Source organism: Anopheles aquasalis, chromosome 2 (assembly GCF_943734665.1).
Source record: "Anopheles aquasalis chromosome 2, idAnoAquaMG_Q_19, whole genome shotgun sequence".
Classification (NCBI taxonomy): domain Eukaryota; kingdom Metazoa; phylum Arthropoda; class Insecta; order Diptera; family Culicidae; genus Anopheles; species Anopheles aquasalis.
The window spans coordinates 2,005,001-2,023,484 of record NC_064877.1 but is presented as its reverse complement, the minus strand read 5'-3'; the positions used below and the strand labels follow the sequence as shown (position 1 = coordinate 2,023,484).

Sequence of the window (18,484 nt, the reverse complement as noted above, 5' to 3'; positions counted from 1 at the left end):
TTTTCAAATTTTCATTTTTTTTCACATTTTTTTTCGCGCGTGTCTTTGTTGGCCACGTTTCGTTAACAAAAGACAATGGAGCTATATAACCTAGAAAAGAATTAAATTAATCCTATTAAAACTCGGAAAACGGTCACAAAACCCGTGTACAACGCAGAAGACAGACAAAACCGGAAGCCACGTGTCCTAGAACATGGCCATGCGTCCTTCATCGCGTCCAGATAAATCCATTAAGAAAAGAAGAAAAGGATTCATCCAGATAAACATCAGGTGTACAAAAACAAGGCCACGGTCATGGAAATCGGAGAGGCGTTTCTTTTGAAAAGTATCCTCCGGAGAGAAGGCTATCGATGGAAACGTTCATGACCTTGGCGCGGTGCAGTGATAATGCATGATAAGTACTTAAGTCATCGAAGGACACAAACAGGAAAGAAATAGAGTTGCAGAATGTAACCAGAAGACGCGAAGTCTCGTCTGCTGCGCCGGGTTGTTTGCCAGGATCTTTGAACTTGTTTGATAAGATAATGCGGACGCTCGCTGGTTCTGGTGGAGGCGTTAGCCCGCGCGTTGTTGTCTGGCAATAAAGTTTTGGCCCATTTTTCAACAATAAACCCAGAACAGACAACCGGCGAGGATCACACGAGACCAAACGGGTCCGAGTTAGTTCCAAGTTGTAGAATCACGCATTACACTTTCCAAACTGAACGCCGAATGGACGGGTGGCCCCCATAATTGCAATCGCCACCCTCCCTCTTTGGACGATCAATCAAGCGAATCGTGCACGACGTGCATTGTTGTGTGACGCTCGATGGTGACGATCGCATTTTTTCGCCAATAACAACAGCCTTTGCCAAAGGACACTCGGGGCCGCGATCGAGGATCGTAATGAGGTAGGAAGGGTGTGGCAATCGATGGATAACGGAGTAGAACGTAAAGTGAACGTGTCGAACTTTATTGCGTCGTAGTTTAACTGCCCCGATCGGCTAGAGAGAAAACCTTGCCGCGGTCCACATCACGAAACCTGTTGCCACTCACGTGAAGCACAAAATCCCGCCTCACGGCTAGCCCCACAAGGAGATGAAGTTGCCAAAATGAAGGAACCGGAGAGGCAGCCACACTATAAAGGCCACCGTAAAAACGGTGCCGTGCCTGCGCCCTCGTGACAGGTCTCGCGAGCAGACCGGAATCCCGGTGGTACGTTGATGAATGTTTTACTTCGCTCTTTTTGCGATCACCACCGCATGCTGTCACGGCCGGTCATGTGAGATCGCTCCGTTCCGTTTTTTTCCCTTTCAGGCGAACTTCTTTTCGTACTGCATTACGTAACGATCGCTGAGGACCGATTTCATGGATCTCCGGTTCACCAGCCTCAAGTTTTGTTTCATTTCAACTCGTCGACACGGATATCGGATCGCGATCCGGATGTGGATCCGAATTATTGGGGGGTGGTGCTGGTGGTGGAGAAGAAGAGTTTCCGTTTGCATTTCCAATCGAACTGCACTGATTGAAGCGACACGAAGCGAATCGAGGTTGCACGCTAATGTTTGTGCAAATTCTGGACCAATTGCTGAGGATCGTCGCGAGAATGAGGACTATGCTTTGTGCGCCCAAGGCTGAGTATCTTCAGTCTCAGTCCGTCTGGAACGCAATTCCAATGTCACGTGCATGATCTCTATCGATTTTCAATAAAAATCCTTCCAATCTCATAGTGTTTCGTGTTATGCAGTGGCATCTCAGTGCCAGTTGCATTGTAATCAGTCAGCATTTTGGGCACTTGGCAATCGTTAGGGCATCTCCATTGAGATAATTACATGAGGAATGTAAATAAACTAATCGTTATTGTCTCATAAACATGTTGTCAATCGGAAAATGGCTTCATAGCTGGCAAACAGCACGCAGCAGCGACTCGAGCAACGACGTTTGTCGGTCGTAGATTTGTTTGTTGATCGCAACCAATGCGCGGTAGTTTAGAGAGCCTGGAGCACGAGCAGGATGATAAGATTGATGGAAGATGGCAGCCCATCGCTCGAGGCAATTAGACCGCGAGAAGCTTTGGTCCGTTTGCTTGCTCCTTCTAGGCGCCTTCTGCTACAATCAGTTCGATCCGAATCACTTCCGCCGCAGGGTTCTCCTCTTCTTGCTGTCCCAGATGCCGGTGTTTGTAGACCAATCGCCACACCATGATTAGGATGGAGTCGAAGGTTTGAAGAAAGCAACCAGTGAATGGCAGACGAGAGAGAGAGGCCTGGTCAGCTGACCCGATTCGAGGCCTAGTCCATCCGAGTAGCGACTCTATAGCACCGCCGTGTGCAATCGTCGGTTGGTGATAATGTTGGATTTGATGTGGCTACTTCTGACAAAATCTGACGCCGGGGGCACCTAGTGGCTCAGCCTTCTTATCACCTTCCTTCTCGCGCTGTCTTCTGAAGGCATTTTGTTTGTAGTCAACGCCACCGTCCACGATGCGGTTGTTCTATGACGTTCACTTGATCTGAGCCCTAGCCATGGGGCTTACAGTTGCGAGTTACAGTACCTGGAGTGCAATTTACTTTCATTCTCGTTACCACCCATGACGACTCGTAAATCTTCACAATCACCGGCACCGCGGATTGGGGTGAGATAATAGAAACTGCGACTATTCAAACAACGCATCTGGCTTACAACTATCGCTTAGGAAGCAACACAATCAGAAAGCTGGTGAATGAAACAATGAAACACAATTTACGTCCTATCTTGTCGCGAACGTTGTGAAGATACCCATGGATCTCAGAAATTCACGCAGTGGCAGCAGCAGAAGCAGCAAAATTGGTAAACTAAATATTCTGAAAGGCAAACGGAACTACGAAACCTATCCCAGAAGTGACACCTTCTGGCGGCTAATTGTCAACGCTATTTCTTGTTTGACCAACATTAGCACAGTCTGCATCATGAGCTCGGTTCGATTCTCAACAGAAGGAACAAACAAAAACCTCCCAGAAAGGGTGCTAATTCGTGACGAATTTCCTGATCAAGAACTCGCCACAAGGTTCATGGCTGGCGCTCTCTTGCAGCAATCCAATCCAATCTTTGATCGGTGGTGGTTAATTTAGTACTTTTCAAGGCGAAGAGCGGCTCCCAACGTGGACATATACGTTCATATGCGTGAGAATAATTGTCAGCCTAGGAAAGATTTATACGAGCCAAGGAACTTTAAAACGGATTTACGGTCCTGCCATTCACAACGGGCATGCATGCGTTAAAATGCAACTATATTTATCACTCGTGGAGTCGCATCAACCACTAATTACAATTTAATAGTTGAACTGGCTGTTTAAATTCCGCTTTAATCTTATCGGTTACACTGCAATCCTGATCTTGAACCTTATACACAAACTTAGCGTTCACGTAAGATGGTAGTCAAAATGCTAAAAACATTCGATTATTGCAAAGCACAATCATCGTGGTGAAAAACATTAAATATCATCTGCCCTTGTAACCGACATATTCGCCGCAAAAGAAAAAAAAATGCAGCACTAAGATGCAGAACGCACCAAGATGGGCAAACGGCAATGGGTTGAGCTCGTTTCGCTGGTTGCGAGCCGTTCTGAGACATCCTCATTCTCCCCGGGTGCACAGCAGAACTTGTGCATCGAGTGCCGGCTTGCAGACACCAGCGATCCAAATGTATAAATAGCCACTCTCGCTCGACGCTCGTGTCGCGGGAAATGCAGTTTGTCAGCTCGGTTCAACTCGAGCTGCATTCTAGTGTCGTTCAATGCAACGTCGCGGGGATCACCAAAGAACGGCCAAGCGGTACAGGGAAGCGGTGAAAAAGATGAAGAAGCAATCCGAAGAACCAAACAACCAGGGAATCCGATCGTACGTTCGTTCTTTTGCTGATGCTGGTTCTAAGTCACGTACGCATGTATGAGAGACCGGTTGCAGCAACAGTTCTTGAGCGCAGAACAAGGATGGCCAACGTGGTGGAACATGTGGCACATCAATTCCCAAGACTTTGCCGATGCAGGTTGTGGGCGAATGAAAGGAAAAAGGTACTTAGGCCAGTACTTTTCCATGACAACTCGTCGTCACCACATTGTGACGACGATCATGGGATGCTCTCAATGAATGAGCCATGTGGAAAACGACCCTACAGCGATCCTAGGAATGCTGTTCTAGTTCTAGAGTTCAATGGATCGCCTCTTCCGGATGGGATCGATGGGCTCTTAGAGATATGCGCCGAGGGATCGCTTAAGGGATCATGTTTTGCACAATCCTAGTGCGAATGGATAGGCATCTGAAGTTCAATAGATTCTTCCGCCGAAACAATGGCCGCTTCGCACTTTACGAAGACTGGCTGCGCAGAGCGACGAACCGATCGTCGCCATAGCAACGGAATCATCATTACGCAACATGAATATTGAATAGTTCTTTCCGCGAACGGGCTTGTTTTGCGTAATGAGAGTTTTGCTGAAACCCAGGACGATGTCCAGCCGTTGTGCGTGGAGTAGAAAGCAATAAAATAATGCAACAACAAATTCCGATCCAGCAGCATTCAAGCAGCTCCGGACTAAAGGCGGTCTTCTTCCTTTCCTTGACTACAAATGCCTTCTCGATCATTCTTCCTTTGGCGCTTTAACGGCGCTGGATGCTGGCGTCCATCTACAAGAAAAGACATTCAGTTTTGTTGTTTCTCGGTGTTTCCCTTTGCACTCGCCACAAGACCAGACCTTCCGCGAAGTCACTCGACAAAACCGGCCGGCCAGACCGGGCATGCTGTCCGTTTTCCAATATTGACCACCGGAGTGATAAACTTGCTACAGCCTCCTCCTCCGATCTTCGCTTTCTGCTCTCTTTCGCATTCCAAATGTTACCCGATTTGCAACCACTTATCGCCTCGCCTGAGGCCTGACTGTTCGCAGAATATGCTGCTCATCATTCATCTCCGTTCTTATGTTGCATGCGAGGTGCGATTGTTCGTCCTTTTTTTTTCGGTTCGGAATCGATGCCTTAACCAAGGCGGTTGTTCCGTGGCGTGTAATTTACACCCTTTTATCGGCCATTTTACCCAATCAATTTGTTTGATTGCATGCGCTTTTCACGCTTTCAGTCGTGGGCAGCATCCAGATACAATTGAGGAGTTTGCACAAAAAGGCATCTAAAAATATCCTTGATCTACCACTTTGTTTTCAATCTCGATTTGAATTCGTGCCATAACCACGAGTTAGATAAAACAAAATTATTGCTGCCTCCATTTCTTTCCCTTTACTGCGAACGTTTCTTATTTCGCATCGTACAACTAACCATTCGCTATTTTTGGCGCTACTTTGCCCCCACGTGTTTCACCACGCATCCCGCTATCTCGTGGGCACATTTTGGTTTATATGTTTTATGTATTTCTTATCTGTGTATCTCTCTTTCTCTCTCGCGCACAAACACAAAACCCCTTGTGCGCTTTCTATTTCTTCCAACACACTTTCCGATCATTTACGATCTCGCGATCCTTCTCGGCCTTACACTGCTGCACGTGACTTTAGCCGAAACCCGAGAAGTACAGCATAAGTAGCTAGTTCATGGGCTTACATTCCCTTCCCTTCGGAACTGAGACAAAAGAAGTGATGCAGAACACGCGCTAATCGGACTAAAAGCGTGTCGTAGCACTGTAGCCCACTCTCGCGATCGGATCGTGTGTGCGTGTTAAACCTCCTCCCCCCCGGCGGGCGCTTAAGCATAAGATTTCGTCAAGCAACACCAAAATAACATACAAAATAAAACAAAACCGAAGTAACAATCTACTGGCAAATCTTAAGGAGTGACTCGCGACTCGCTCTGATCGTTCGTAAGTCGAACGCGGTGCGAGAATTCTGCTCCAAACCGTCGCGATCGCGAGAAGATCGCTCGTTTTACAGCGCGTTCCGAAATGGTGGCTTCACTTCAACTCCACAGCCGTATTTCAACCCAATTTCATTTCACAAAAGCGGAAAATGTCTGTAAAATCATTTGACTAAAGTAAAATGAAAAGAGTTTAATAAAAATATCATTGAATGAAAATGAAAATCAAGAAATGAATGATGAAGCATAAATGAAGCATAAATGAAAGTATCTTTCTCTTGCAATACAATCATCAAAAGCAATTCAAAGATCTATATGAACGACATGCCGAAAGAAATCGTGAAATTACAGCCCAATAGATGTATGACGAGCTAAGTTGTGTAAATTTAGGAAGCACAAATCGATCATAATGATTTTGTTTAAATAACATGACATGAAATAGCTCCATTTTACACAAATTGATTACATCTCATGTTATAAAAATCCTTCAGGTATGTACGGATGAGCCTCTCTTTTTGAGACCAAGTGTATTTCTCTCTCTCCTCCTCTATCCGTCTCTCTGTTTCTCTGTTCCTGCATGCATGTCTCAAACTGATACGCACTCGGCAGACTTGGTCACTCCACGATCCGCCGAGCAACGGTGCACATCAGCAACGGTGGCGTCCGTATCTTGCGTCGGTTTCCTCGTAGAGTTCTTCGGTTTGTGTTTTTTTTTTTTGGAAAGCTCTTCAGGCTCGATTGTGGTGGGTGCGAAGACTATACACAAGTGCCGGTCTAGAAGCAGCGCTCACATTAACAACCTGACGTGCTTCCGACGTGTCGCAGTGCCGCGCGCAACTTAGTGACGGTAAACAGAAAGAGTCGTTTAGTGAGGATAGACTTAAGGCCCCCCTTGTTTTTGGGGGGGGGGGAGATCTTCCACCAGAAGCTTCGATTTTTTTTTTATCACACCCTAAGTTCGTTTTCGGTAGCAGCGGTTTCTCGTTCCCAGATCCGTGTGTTCGTGTTTGCTGGTCGTTTCTTATCGCATGAACTTTCGTTTCAAATTTCGATGAATTTCCGTGGCCCCCCCCCTCGTGCTGTGTGTTGGGTGACCTTTTGGCTTGGACACATTATTTTTTTTTTTCGTTAGTTTTTCTGTGTTATTTGATCAACCAACGCGTGAGAGCGCATGTGAGAGCGAGAGACTGTATCGCGGAGGGTTTTTGGGTGGATTTTAACAAAATTTCATTCATCTGGCGCTTGCACAACCTGTTCCAGCCAGCCAGTGATGCCGTGCCAGATGGTGGTGCCTGGATGCATAAATTGAAGCCGAGTGTTTCCGTGAGCGACCCCAAAAAAAAAAATACCGCTACTGCTTTCAAACAAAATTTGTATACAGCCGAGGAAAATGCAAAGCATCAGCACTAAGTCCCACTGACAACTTCCGACAGCGGGCATACAAATCGTTCCAACACGCAAATGAACCTAGTCCATCACCGGGCGCCCACTAACCGCATCAGAACGTTGCGCAAGGAGCGATAGAGTTATGCGCATGCAAGCATTACTTTATGTTTCGTGTACTAATTGGTGCTGCAGCTGTGGGAACTAGAACCAATAAGACACTTGAGTTTCTTGCAAAAAGTGTCACCATTTTCACCGAAGCTGAATAGGTGATTGAACGGATCGAACCGATCGAGCGAACAACGTGGTGCGACCAACGAGAAAAACAAAAAACCTGACTGTCCCCTTTATGCTGATACAGCACTAGCATGGTTTAATGGCCGACCATCCAAGCCGGGTGGTCGGTGACCCTCCACCCCGTAGTGTATGTGTGCCCGTATGTGAAATGAAATATGTGACTATACCGAACGCGATCGTGTGATAATCTCGCGCACAGGCAGCACACGAACGAACACACGAGACGTTGCCCCAAAAAACACTCAACACCAGATATAGGAGAACTAAGCGGCCATAAAGTGTGGTTTACTGTTAGAACCGCGCTTTCTTGCTGATGGCAGATGCCGTCAGCGGTTGGCTGTAGGAAATCGTCCCGTGTTCGATCAGCAGCTGTGTAAAGAGTGATTCAAGGCCAGTGCTCTGAAGCCAACTCCTTCGAACTTTTCGGGGCTACTGTTGGAACGGGATGCACATGATCATGTATCGCTATGTTAATACCGACAACCAGACACGTCAAAGTGGTCGCAACAATTAAATTCATAGACCTGCGGGGGGGTTGGTGAAGGTGGCGCGGGCGTGGGCACGAGGCATGTTTCGTGTTTGCGTGATGTTCACGATCGACTACTAGCCTCCAGACGTTACCGACAAACCACCGAGACCATGGCATTCACTTTCCCTCCGTTTCGACGGTGGCCGCACCTAGGTCATTAGATTACTAGTAATGCACCCGTTTCATGCACACACCTGCTGTTTTTAAGCCACACAGCGCCTTGCTGGTGAAGCTGATCACCTGATAATGCTTCCAGCACGCAGATTCGCCCCCCCAGTGACCTCTGGAGATTCCGAAAAGCTTCGACGCTTCTTATCTCCTTGATTGCAACCTCCTCATCATTAGCCTGATGAGGAAACGCTACTGCTACTGTTCTGTTGGTGCTGTAACACTAGAAACTTCCGAGGCGAGGTCGTCCACTGGTGTCCACCGAGACCGGCGAGTAGCGGTTTCTTCAGCTATTCCAAACATACCGCCCGTGCGATAACCAGAAACTTGAGCTTCAGAGATCAAGTTTAGCGTAACAAGTTCACCGGTTAGACCGCTTCCAGACATTGCTACCAGTGGCACACGAGTAGCCGAATGCCAATATCTTCGCTCCATTAATAACTCAACACATCCGGCCCGGGACCAGGGGGACCCTTCTCGGGCGTCAGATTCCTGCGCAAAGCCGGTTACTGGCATCGAGTTATGCTCACCAGTGGATCGGGTGCTATGACCCGTTGCTGCTGCTGCTGCTGCTGCGTCACTCAGCACTTTACACACAGACACAGATCGCTTTCTAGGCGCACCTTGGGTCCGGTAATTGGTTGGAGCCATTGGAATGGCGGGGCTCAAGGTACACCTGCGCTCCGAGAGTGACCTTGACTTTGAGACGGTGCGCAAACAGCGCTACTCCACTGGATGCGCGCCACCGCGCCATTGGTGTACACCGGTCGGCAATCTGGTGCCTAACAAGACGAAGCTATCTTCGCTCCATGACAGATTCGAACAGCGTAAAAGGGGGAGCAGAAGCATTGGAAGCAAATTTATCTGTCTATCAAGAATTAGCAAACGGATTGGTTATTCAAAAGACTTGTGTCTCTTCCACTCTCTTCATCTGCTATCGCTTCATCTACTCTCCATGATGGCGTGATAGAAATGTTTAAAACATTCATCAACAGTTCGCTTGGATTGTATTAATTTTGAGCAACGCTCTTCGCCGCCACATTCCCATTCCAGTTTGGTCTGGTAAATCTGGCGCCGCTAACGATCTCCTCCGCAACGCCATCGCACAGTCCCCAGATCGTTTTCGAAACCCACGCGTGACTGAACACACATGGGTCTGGGTTGGTCTATATGGCCATTGGCTGGTGAAAATGTTGTGACTCATCCACGCCGCACGCTGAAGCACGTGCTGCCAATCGCCAGAAAGGCCGGAAAGAGCGCCGCAGCTCAATCGAAACATTTGGCGACTACATGCAGTTCCAGCGACAAAAATGGACACCGCGGCCGGATGCTAAGACCTTCCAAGTTGTCTGGTGATTCCTGGGATCGTTTTTGTTTTTTTGTAAAACTTTCAGACCCACACCGTTGGCGTGATAGAGGTGGGTGAAAGGTTGAGTTTATTATGTGTGAAATAATGGACGGGTTTTTGGAGTTTTGACTGCAAATATCGCTTTCGAAGTAACTTTCGCAGCCAGAGTTTCGTGCGATGCAAATCCTGTTGATCTAGTTTGCTGTGTAAAGCGAATTCCAAGCAATGGGAGGATTGGCTAAAGGTGGGTCGCTGAGGTCATGTAAGCTCAAGAGAAACGGCATTTTGGGGAAATCCACCAACATTGAGCTCTGAATCATGCCAAAGCGGCCATTCGTCTGGCGTCTGGGGTGTCACATAACATGGACAAAGTGGCGTCACACATGGGGCGACACAAATTGAACTGCGGGCGACTCGCATGATGGAATGAGTCGGGCACGACTACCGCAGGACGCCTCTTAACGACGCAGAGCGACAATCCCTCGAACGGGACGGGACATGGTTGGCAGAAATTGTTTATCTTATATTTTATATTAACTAACCCCCGCCGACCGCCTTCCGTTTGAGTGCGATAAGATAAACAACTGCGAAACAAGCCCCAAAAAAAACCGTACCCTCTGGACATCTGGTTGGTCCAGGCGTCGTTTTGCAGATTGGTGTCTTGAGGTCGACCACCAACTCGCACGACTCGGTTGCACGTTTCGCGATATCGAACATTTATATTTACCGATAAGGCAAGGGCAGGTACGAAGTGCTGCTCGTGGTTTGGTGTGAGGAGGAAGAGGAACTCATCGCGTAGCATGGGCATCCAGGTGCCCCCGGAAATCAATTCCCCTTGCTAAGGTACCACGTTTGTTTGTCACAAAAGTGCAAAGTGACCAGTCACGTGAAGCATGGCCACAAATGGCGCCAATCACGATTGATTCATCCCGTGTGGCGTCATCTGAATTCAGCTGACTCCACGCCAAGGCCATTCAGCTTATCTTCGATGACTAACGATTGTGATGATGGGAAATTTAGATCGATTGCCTACCGATTGCCTGTTTTGTGAACGATGTCTAACAGTCTCTTCTTTTCTCTGAATTTTGATCGATCTGAACAGATGCCTCCTCAGAACTCGATCGAGTTGACTACCAAACCGGAAGCGGATGGAGCTAACGGAAAGCTGTTGCCTGCCAATGGAGCCAACGGTAAGGCAGAAAGGGCCGAGGAGCCACCGACGACAACGCTGATCGTCCCACCGGACGGTGGCTGGGGCTGGATGGTGATGGTGGCCTCCTTCTTCTGCAACGTGATCGTGGACGGTATCGTGATGAACGTCGGCAGTGTCCTCGTACCGATCGGCAAGGAGTTCAACGTGAGCACGACCGAATCGGCCCTGGTTGGCTCTCTGTTGAGCGGGTTCTATCTACTTACCGGTCCGTTCGTTAGTGCTTTGGCGAACCGTTGGGGCTTCCGGATTGTCACGATCATCGGAGCGATTGTTTCGGCGATCGGATTTTTCGTCTCCATGTACGCCACCAACATTCTCACCCTGTACATAACGGTCGGAGTCATCGGTGGTATCGGTTTCTGCTTCATCTACGTACCGTCCGTCATTACCGTTGGCTACTACTTCGAGAAATGGCGTGCCATTGCCACTGGCATTGCACTGTGCGGTTCCGGAGTGGGAACATTCATTTTCGCACCCCTGAATCAGGTGCTGCTTGGTCCAACCGGTGACAATTGGCGTGGAACCCTTGGATACCAGGCCGGCATCATCCTGTCGAGCATTCTCTTCGCTTTGGTGTTCCGTCCGATCCAACCGACCGAGGTAACCGTTAAAAAGGATGAAGATACACCGGCAGAGAAAGGTATCCGATTGGGTGAAGGCCTTCCCGTTGTGTATACGAGACCATTACCCGAAGGCCGGTACGCGTACTCGATGCCCAACAGTTCGCACAACACCTGGATGGGAGCGAATCCAAACTACCAGTACCCAACCGCGGCTGAGATTTTCCGTCAAGGTAGTGGCCACAATCTGGATCGTCGTCCCTCGCACACTTCGGGCCAGCTCGTTAGCCACAATCTCCAGAGCACTACGAAGAAGCTGGAGAAGATTCAGAAGCGTCTTGCCGGGCAGATGACACCGGATGATACGATCCATGCCCATGGCTTCCAAACGGCCCATCACGAGCTGAACCCGGTCGGTGAGGCCGATGAGGAGGACACCGAGAATGGTACGCTGCTGGCCGCACCCGAGCAAACGACCATCACGGCCGCAACGACGGCATCCGCCCGTCGGCACACCGTTTCCGGTCGTCGGCCCAATGAACCGGCTGGTTCGAGGCACGGTTCACGCCGAACTCTCAACGAAGGCGCCCGTCCGATGTACCGTGACGATATCTTCTTCACCGGATCGCTGGCTCGCATTCCCCAGTACCAATCACAGACCTCCCTTGGCTACCATATGTCCGTTACCCGACTACCGACTCAGACCGACGTCGAGGAAGAGGTGGAAAAGCAGTGCAAAATCTGCCCGGAGGCCGTGCGTCGTACGCTCGCGACTATGCTGGATATGTCTCTGCTCAAGTCACCTTCCTTCATGATGCTCGCATTCAGTGGATTCTTCACCATGATGGGCTTCTTCGTTCCGTTCGCCTACGTGAAACCACGTGCTACCGAGGATGGTATGGACGTTGACGTTGCAACCTTCATCGTATCGGCCATCGGTAGGTAGCGGCAGATCGTAAAATTGTCACGTGCAGCATTGATCCTATGGTACGTTCTTTTTCCAGGCATTTCCAACACCATTGCTAGGATCGTCTGTGGGCTGTTGAGTTCATTCCAGAGTGTCAACGCGTTACATCTGAACAACGTGGCCATTACGCTTGGTGGCATTGCTACCATGGTCAGTGGAATCTACATCACCGAAGCCACTCAGTTTACTTATGCCGGAATCTTCGGTATCGCCATCGGTACGTTGCACCGCGACTGTCCCGTGGCCACCTGTGCTGACCCTTTCGTTTTCCCGTTGCAGCTTGCTTCTCGGCCTTACGTTCCATCTTGGTGGTTGATTTGATGGGACTGGAGAAGCTTACTAATGCCTTCGGTATACTGTGTCTCTTCCAAGGGGTCGCTGCATTCATGGGTACTCCGCTTGCTGGTAAGTAGAACAAATCAAACCGTCAGTCATCATCCGTACTAACAGGTTCCCCCTTCTCGATGGTTCCGTTTCAACAGGATTCTTCTACGGACTTACCAAAACTTACGATGTTTCATTTTACGTCTCCGGTGGGCTCATTACACTGTCCGCCTTCCTGTGCTACCCGCTCGGATACATAAACAGATGGGAAAAGCAGCGGGCTGCCAAAAAGGATTCGCAAAAGGTTTAAGCAACGAGTGTACCGGAACTCACCTGGTGAAAACGCAGCGTCAATCTCTTTCTCGAACCGAAGACTCCGTTGGTTGAACACTGGGAAGAAAATGTTGCTTTCCTTCGAATGTGAAGATATGTTGTATATATCCCAACATAATCTTGGGATGGTTCGTGCTATCGTCAGTGCGTGTTGAGCCTTCATAAAGGGGAGATCCTTGCAGGCACGTCCATCGCAAGTCAGGTAGCTGTTTTCTATTTAGATCCTTACACATTTGCTCAATCGCTTTGGCAAAGTTAATCCTAGAACGGTGCATTAGTTTGTAACAGCAATCGGTTTTATTAAGACCATATCATTAGAGCTTATCAATTAACGGATGCATTTCAATCCTTGCAATGCATTCACGCACAGCTGATTCTCCGTTTCCCTCCTACTCTTTTTGCTTTTCGTTCGTCTACCCATTATCCCTATTATCGAATGCTTGCAGGCTTGATGGTGGTTTGCGTCAGGCAGCACCATCGTCCTACTATAGACTGAAACAATGATCGTATATTCCTTTTATACAACAAAACAACGCTAAGGTACTATAAGCAAACGCCCATTCACTGGTGTGCGAAAACCCCACTAAACGGTGTTGAATCGAATTCCTCCCCAAAAAACTATAGAAAGACTATATTTTACGAAATATTGCAATATCGTCGAAAGCGCGTTAAGTTCCTAGTTTTGACATATCGCGACACCGATGTCGGAGCACACTTAAAAAGACAATACTATCATCTCGCTATTTCGGTACAACGGAACGGAATGCTCTTGCCCTACGAAACGGGATGTTCGAAATTTGTTGGAATGTTTTTTGGAAATAAGATATAACCGAAAGTAATCGCATCACCACAACAGTTTTGTTACGATGTTGATGGTAGAAACCAAAAAAGAAAAAAAAACCCTGAAAACACACAATGGTGCATTGTGCCGCATACAAAATTAAGAATCGTTAACGACGATCGTCCGTTTTAACTTAACACATTGATGCAAACAAACGAGAAGAATCAGAGAAAGTAACGAGAGCGAGAGAGAGAAAAAAAAAGCAATAAGGGAATAAATTATCTGTGATATCAGCATATATATATTAAATATGTTTTTAAGAATATGTTGTTGATATTAACTGCAAACATCACAATAGAAAGCCTCGGGGTCGCGCTGAGTTGACTCCGCCGAAAAAAAAAAAAAACAAAACATTCGATGCATTCTGCAGTTCAACTTTCGACACACATTTAGATTGCGTTAATCTGTCCCCTCTATCAGAGCCCCATCCCTGCTCAGTTCCAGCAGATGCCATCATTATTCGCTTATCGAATTCGACATCCAACAACAACCACACTCTGGGAACATTTCCGATCCGCACCGACATTTTACTCGTAAGACTACGCGTGTCAGCCGTGAATTAGTGTTTTTAAGTGAATTTATTATGAATTGATGAAATAAAGATACATGGTTTTAAGAATTATGTTTTGCATAAGAGAGGTTGTGTTTTATGCGAGCATTTCAGGAAGGTGAGTTGTCCATTTTTAGTTTCTGAGGAAAATTGAGATTGATTGCCGTTCACGTGGTTACTTCGATTTCGATTCGATTTCCCAAACCGACATTTCGAAACACAAAGGACCCCAGGGTGATGGTAGTAGGCGATCGATCGGTGGTTTTGTAACGGTCGCTTTTCGGGAAACAGGTGGACCAAACATTGACACCCTTTTCCGCCCGCTAGCCGCCGGATAATGAGTGATGGAATTTCGCCCTCACCGTCCGCTAGTGCGCATGTCCTTCCAGAGGGGTAACCAAACATCCGGCATTCTCTCTCTCGCATCTCACCAAGCAGCAAAATCCTCTGGTGCTCGTTAGTATTCCACTGCAAGTTATCGATTATCTCGGGAGAGCGAGATCTACTAGAGAGTGTGTGTTGTCCGCGCTGGAGCTTTCGACGAGTTTGGTGGTGGTCGCATCGACAGCTCAGGGGTGTTGGATGTGCTTTTTCAATAGTTTATCGTTTTAAACGTTTGGAAATTAAAGATTCCTATCAACCAACATTTTCACTCCAAGAGCAGACCACCCTGGTGCTGGTGTAGTGCAGTTCTGCAAATCTAGCACTGCGAAAACTGTGTAACAGTGGCACAAAAATAGGCACTTCTTTTGGGGAAGACAAAAGTGGACCAAATCGTCACCGTCCGTTGGTCGGACGGACGAGAGGCTGCTGCGGGTGTCGGGTTACAACCGAGTTATGTCATTCATAAAAACGATGTGCTTCGAGCTGGAGGCACATTAAAAGGTGTCGTGTGGAAATCAATGCCCTTGTAGGCAACGTGACGTGCAGGTGGGTGTGTGTGGGCTCTCGCGTACGCGGGCTGAGCAGAAACAATACGAAACAGTTCAGTGAGAGTAGAATCTACTGCTACCAAGAACTAGTAAAGGGCTAGTGTTTTTTGCTGGTCGCCAGCCAAGATTAAGCGAAAAGAGTCCCAAGAAAGTATTGATCCATCGGAGTGAATCAGAATGCAACCCTTTTCGAACGATTACGGCGGAGGGTATGGTGGTGGCTATGAGCAGCAGGAGCCCCAGCAAGCGATCCCGATGCGTCCACAGGGCGTAGCTCGTCCGATGGTCGACCCAGAGGCCATGGGCGAAGTGGATCCTTCACAGTAAGCTCAGCGGACGGACGTCACAATATGCTTCAGCGAACCATAAGTGTACCCTCACTTACAGGTATCCGCAGGCGAAGGAATCGACGCACAAGATCCGTGGCAAATCCGACATCCTGGAGATGGTGTTTGGATCCGTCGACCAGGAGCTGCTGCCCGTGAAGACGTTCTATTTCTTCTTCTACTCCGCCTTCGGATCGCTGTTCCCGCTGATGGGTGTCTACTTTAAGCAGATGGGCATGAATCCGGGCCAGTGCGGTCTGCTAATCGGTACCAGGCCTTTCGTCGAGTTCCTGTCGGCACCATTCTGGGGAAGCTACGCTGATCGGTAGGTGCCGGTGCCAGGATTTCCAACACCCCAGACACCATAACGGATCGTTTGATTGTGGTTTTCAGTTGCAAAAAAGGCAAAATGCTACTGTTGGCTTCACTTGGTGCCTGGATCATCTTCACGCTTCCGTTGGGCTTCATCCAACCGCCGGCCACAAGCTGTATCGAGCGAAAGAATGCCACCGACTTTGAGTTGCGCACACCACAGGTGCCTCGCATTCTGAAGCGCTCTATCGACGAGAGCATGCTAGAGGAAATCGCCTTCGGCAGGTTGTTGAATGATAGCGAAGCTGCTTTCACCAGGTATGGCAGTACGGCAAGAATCAGATCCCTTCGGTCTGCTTCTTACGAGTCTTGTGCTTTGTCGTTGCTTTAGGGTGGAACGGGCAGCACGCCCAATAGCCGCGGCAGGAGTGTCACCATTGGATGTGAGCTACGCTAACAACTTCAACGAGAAGCTGCACCGTGACTGGGTTTCGCCACTGTTCTCCTCTATCGTGTATCGCACTGCCGTGAGTATGACGTAGGACGTGTAACTCGACAGAACTGTTACTACTTTCTGCCATTTCTCCCCGATAGGACATCCAAAAAGCCTTCTTCTTGCTGCTGCTTCTGGTTATCATTGGAGAGTTCTTCAGCGCTCCAGCTATAACGCTGGCGGATTCAGCAGTCATTACTATCCTCGGTGAAGATGCGGATCGCTACGGTCATCAGCGTATGTTTGGCTCGTTGGGCTGGGGCCTAGCCATGTTCTTCGTCGGTATCGCCCTGGACCACTCAACTGCCTTCCCCGATCATCCATGTGGCCCCGAGAAGCAGGAGAAAAACTATACAATCTGCTTTGCAACATTCTCGGTGCTGATGGGTGCCGCACTGATCTCCGCCACACAGATCCAGTTCAAGTATGATTACTCGGTACGTTGCAAAGGCGAGGCAGTGAGTGCAAGAGCCAATCTTTAAACGAATTGCATTCTACAGGAACAACAAGAGCAAGTGCAAGTCGAAAAGGTCCCCCAGGAGATGACCCATGAGGAGCAAATGCAGGCTCAGCTTGCTCAACAGCTGCAGTTACCATCGCTGGCGGCCTCTGGCGCAGGAACGGCCACAGCAGCTCCACCACCTACTGCTCTCGGGGCACAGGTACACTACACGCAACCGTCTATCACAATGCAATCGTGCTTGATGTTCCCTTCTTACCTCTTGCAGACCAAAATGTTTGCCCAGACAACGCGCGAAATGCCCGAATGGGTGACGGTACTGAAGCAGTTTAAGAATCTGAAATGTGCCTCCTTCCTGTTCGTGGCTTGGTTCATGGGCTTCGGTATCGGTCTCATCTTCACGTTCTTGTTCTGGCATCTTCAGGACTATGGTGGTTCCCCGACACTCTTCGGTGTCGCCTCGGTCATCAATCACATCTCGGAGATCTTCGCATACTTCTTCAGCTTCCGGTTGATCACGCAAATTGGCCATGTTAAGGTGAAGCTTCGTAAATTCCCTAAAAATTCAGAAACATCGAAAGGATAACACTGAGATATGCCCTTTTAGGTTCTCTGTCTTGGATTGGTTGGTAACATTCTACGTTTCCTGTACATTTCTTACCTGAAAAACCCTTGGTGGGTGCTTCCGTTCGAGTTTATGCAAGGTAAGTGGAAGGTAAATTCGGGGTTCAACATAAGGGTTTTATAAATTTAAACTCTCTGGCTTGCAGGAATTACTCATGCTGCTGTTTGGGCGGCCTGTTGTTCCTACATTGCGCACAACACCCCGCAGCATTTGCGGTCCTCTGCACAAGGTAAGCGCATGATACACGTTGCCGTTGCGTTCTGAAGCAATTCTACATTTCGCTGCTTTCTTCTAGGTGTCCTGCAAGGACTTCATCACGGGCTGGGTAGAGGTTGCGGTGCCGTCATCGGTGGCATGTTTGTTACCTATTTCGGTACCACGGCCACCTTCCGTGGGTACGGTATCATCTGCATTCTCGTACTGGCCGCATTCGTGTTCATCAACTTCTATCGTAAAGATGAAGGCTTCATATCCGAGATTCCCACGACAGAAGATCCTCATCAGGTACGTGTTGAGTGTTCGTACCGTCGGCCAATGAATTACTCATGCCAATGCTCACGTTTTCCGCGTTCCAGGTGGCGGAAGAGACAGCACATTTAGCTCCGCATGGTGTCCCCAGTAATCCTATACCACGTGCCCTCTCCAGTACGCGTTTGAACGAGATCGGCCAGCAGAATGTCGACAATGGGTACGGAACGTATCAGACAACCGGCGGCGCACTGGATGTTCCTGGTGGAGCTCCAAAGAATCCATTTGGTGCTAACCAGTACTAAGGTTTGCGACATAAGCGCACTCACATTCACAGAGGTACGAAACTTTAAGACGAAACAAAACGATGACTGAACACGAGGTACTGACGGACGGGAGCTGCTAGCCCCACCCCGGGGGGGGGGGGGGGGTTCCTCCCGGGGAGTGAGAGCAATGTGAGAGTGAGCCGGACAGAAGACAAATCGATAATTCTACAAACAAACAAATCTTTACTAAACAAGCTCCGTGCAGAAGCAGCAACCGT

At 48.6% G+C, this 18,484-nt stretch overlaps 2 protein-coding genes across 3 annotated transcripts in view; both read left to right on the top strand.

Moving 5' to 3' along the window:
* The first annotated feature begins 6,452 nt into the window (after positions 1-6,452).
* LOC126570512 (monocarboxylate transporter 7-like) lies at positions 6,453-14,396 on the top strand. Its single transcript, XM_050228312.1, has 5 exons — positions 6,453-6,658; positions 10,639-12,247; positions 12,314-12,493; positions 12,556-12,681; positions 12,759-14,396. The coding sequence occupies exons 2-5, from the start codon at positions 10,639-10,641 to the stop codon at positions 12,908-12,910; spliced, it is 2,067 nt and encodes a 688-aa protein (XP_050084269.1). The 5' UTR covers positions 6,453-6,658; the 3' UTR covers positions 12,911-14,396.
* A 467-nt stretch (positions 14,397-14,863) lies between these two features.
* LOC126570822 (major facilitator superfamily domain-containing protein 6) overlaps positions 14,864-18,484 on the top strand; it is a 6,060-nt gene continuing 2,439 nt past the window's right edge. Inside the window, exons 1-11 of one of the 2 annotated variants that reach the window (XM_050228853.1) lie at positions 14,864-15,579; positions 15,644-15,907; positions 15,976-16,212; positions 16,286-16,421; positions 16,489-16,824; positions 16,888-17,049; positions 17,116-17,385; positions 17,455-17,551; positions 17,618-17,701; positions 17,768-17,976; positions 18,048-18,484. The exon at positions 18,048-18,484 is cut by the window's right edge and continues 2,439 nt beyond it. In XM_050228853.1, coding sequence (XP_050084810.1) covers positions 15,434-15,579; positions 15,644-15,907; positions 15,976-16,212; positions 16,286-16,421; positions 16,489-16,824; positions 16,888-17,049; positions 17,116-17,385; positions 17,455-17,551; positions 17,618-17,701; positions 17,768-17,976; positions 18,048-18,245 — 2,139 coding nt within the window. In that variant the 5' untranslated portion in view covers positions 14,864-15,433 and the 3' untranslated portion in view covers positions 18,246-18,484. Of the gene's footprint in view, positions 15,580-15,643; positions 15,908-15,975; positions 16,213-16,285; positions 16,422-16,488; positions 16,825-16,887; positions 17,386-17,454; positions 17,552-17,617; positions 17,702-17,767; positions 17,977-18,047 lie in introns of both variants that reach the window. The other variant, XM_050228852.1, reaches the window with a different exon arrangement.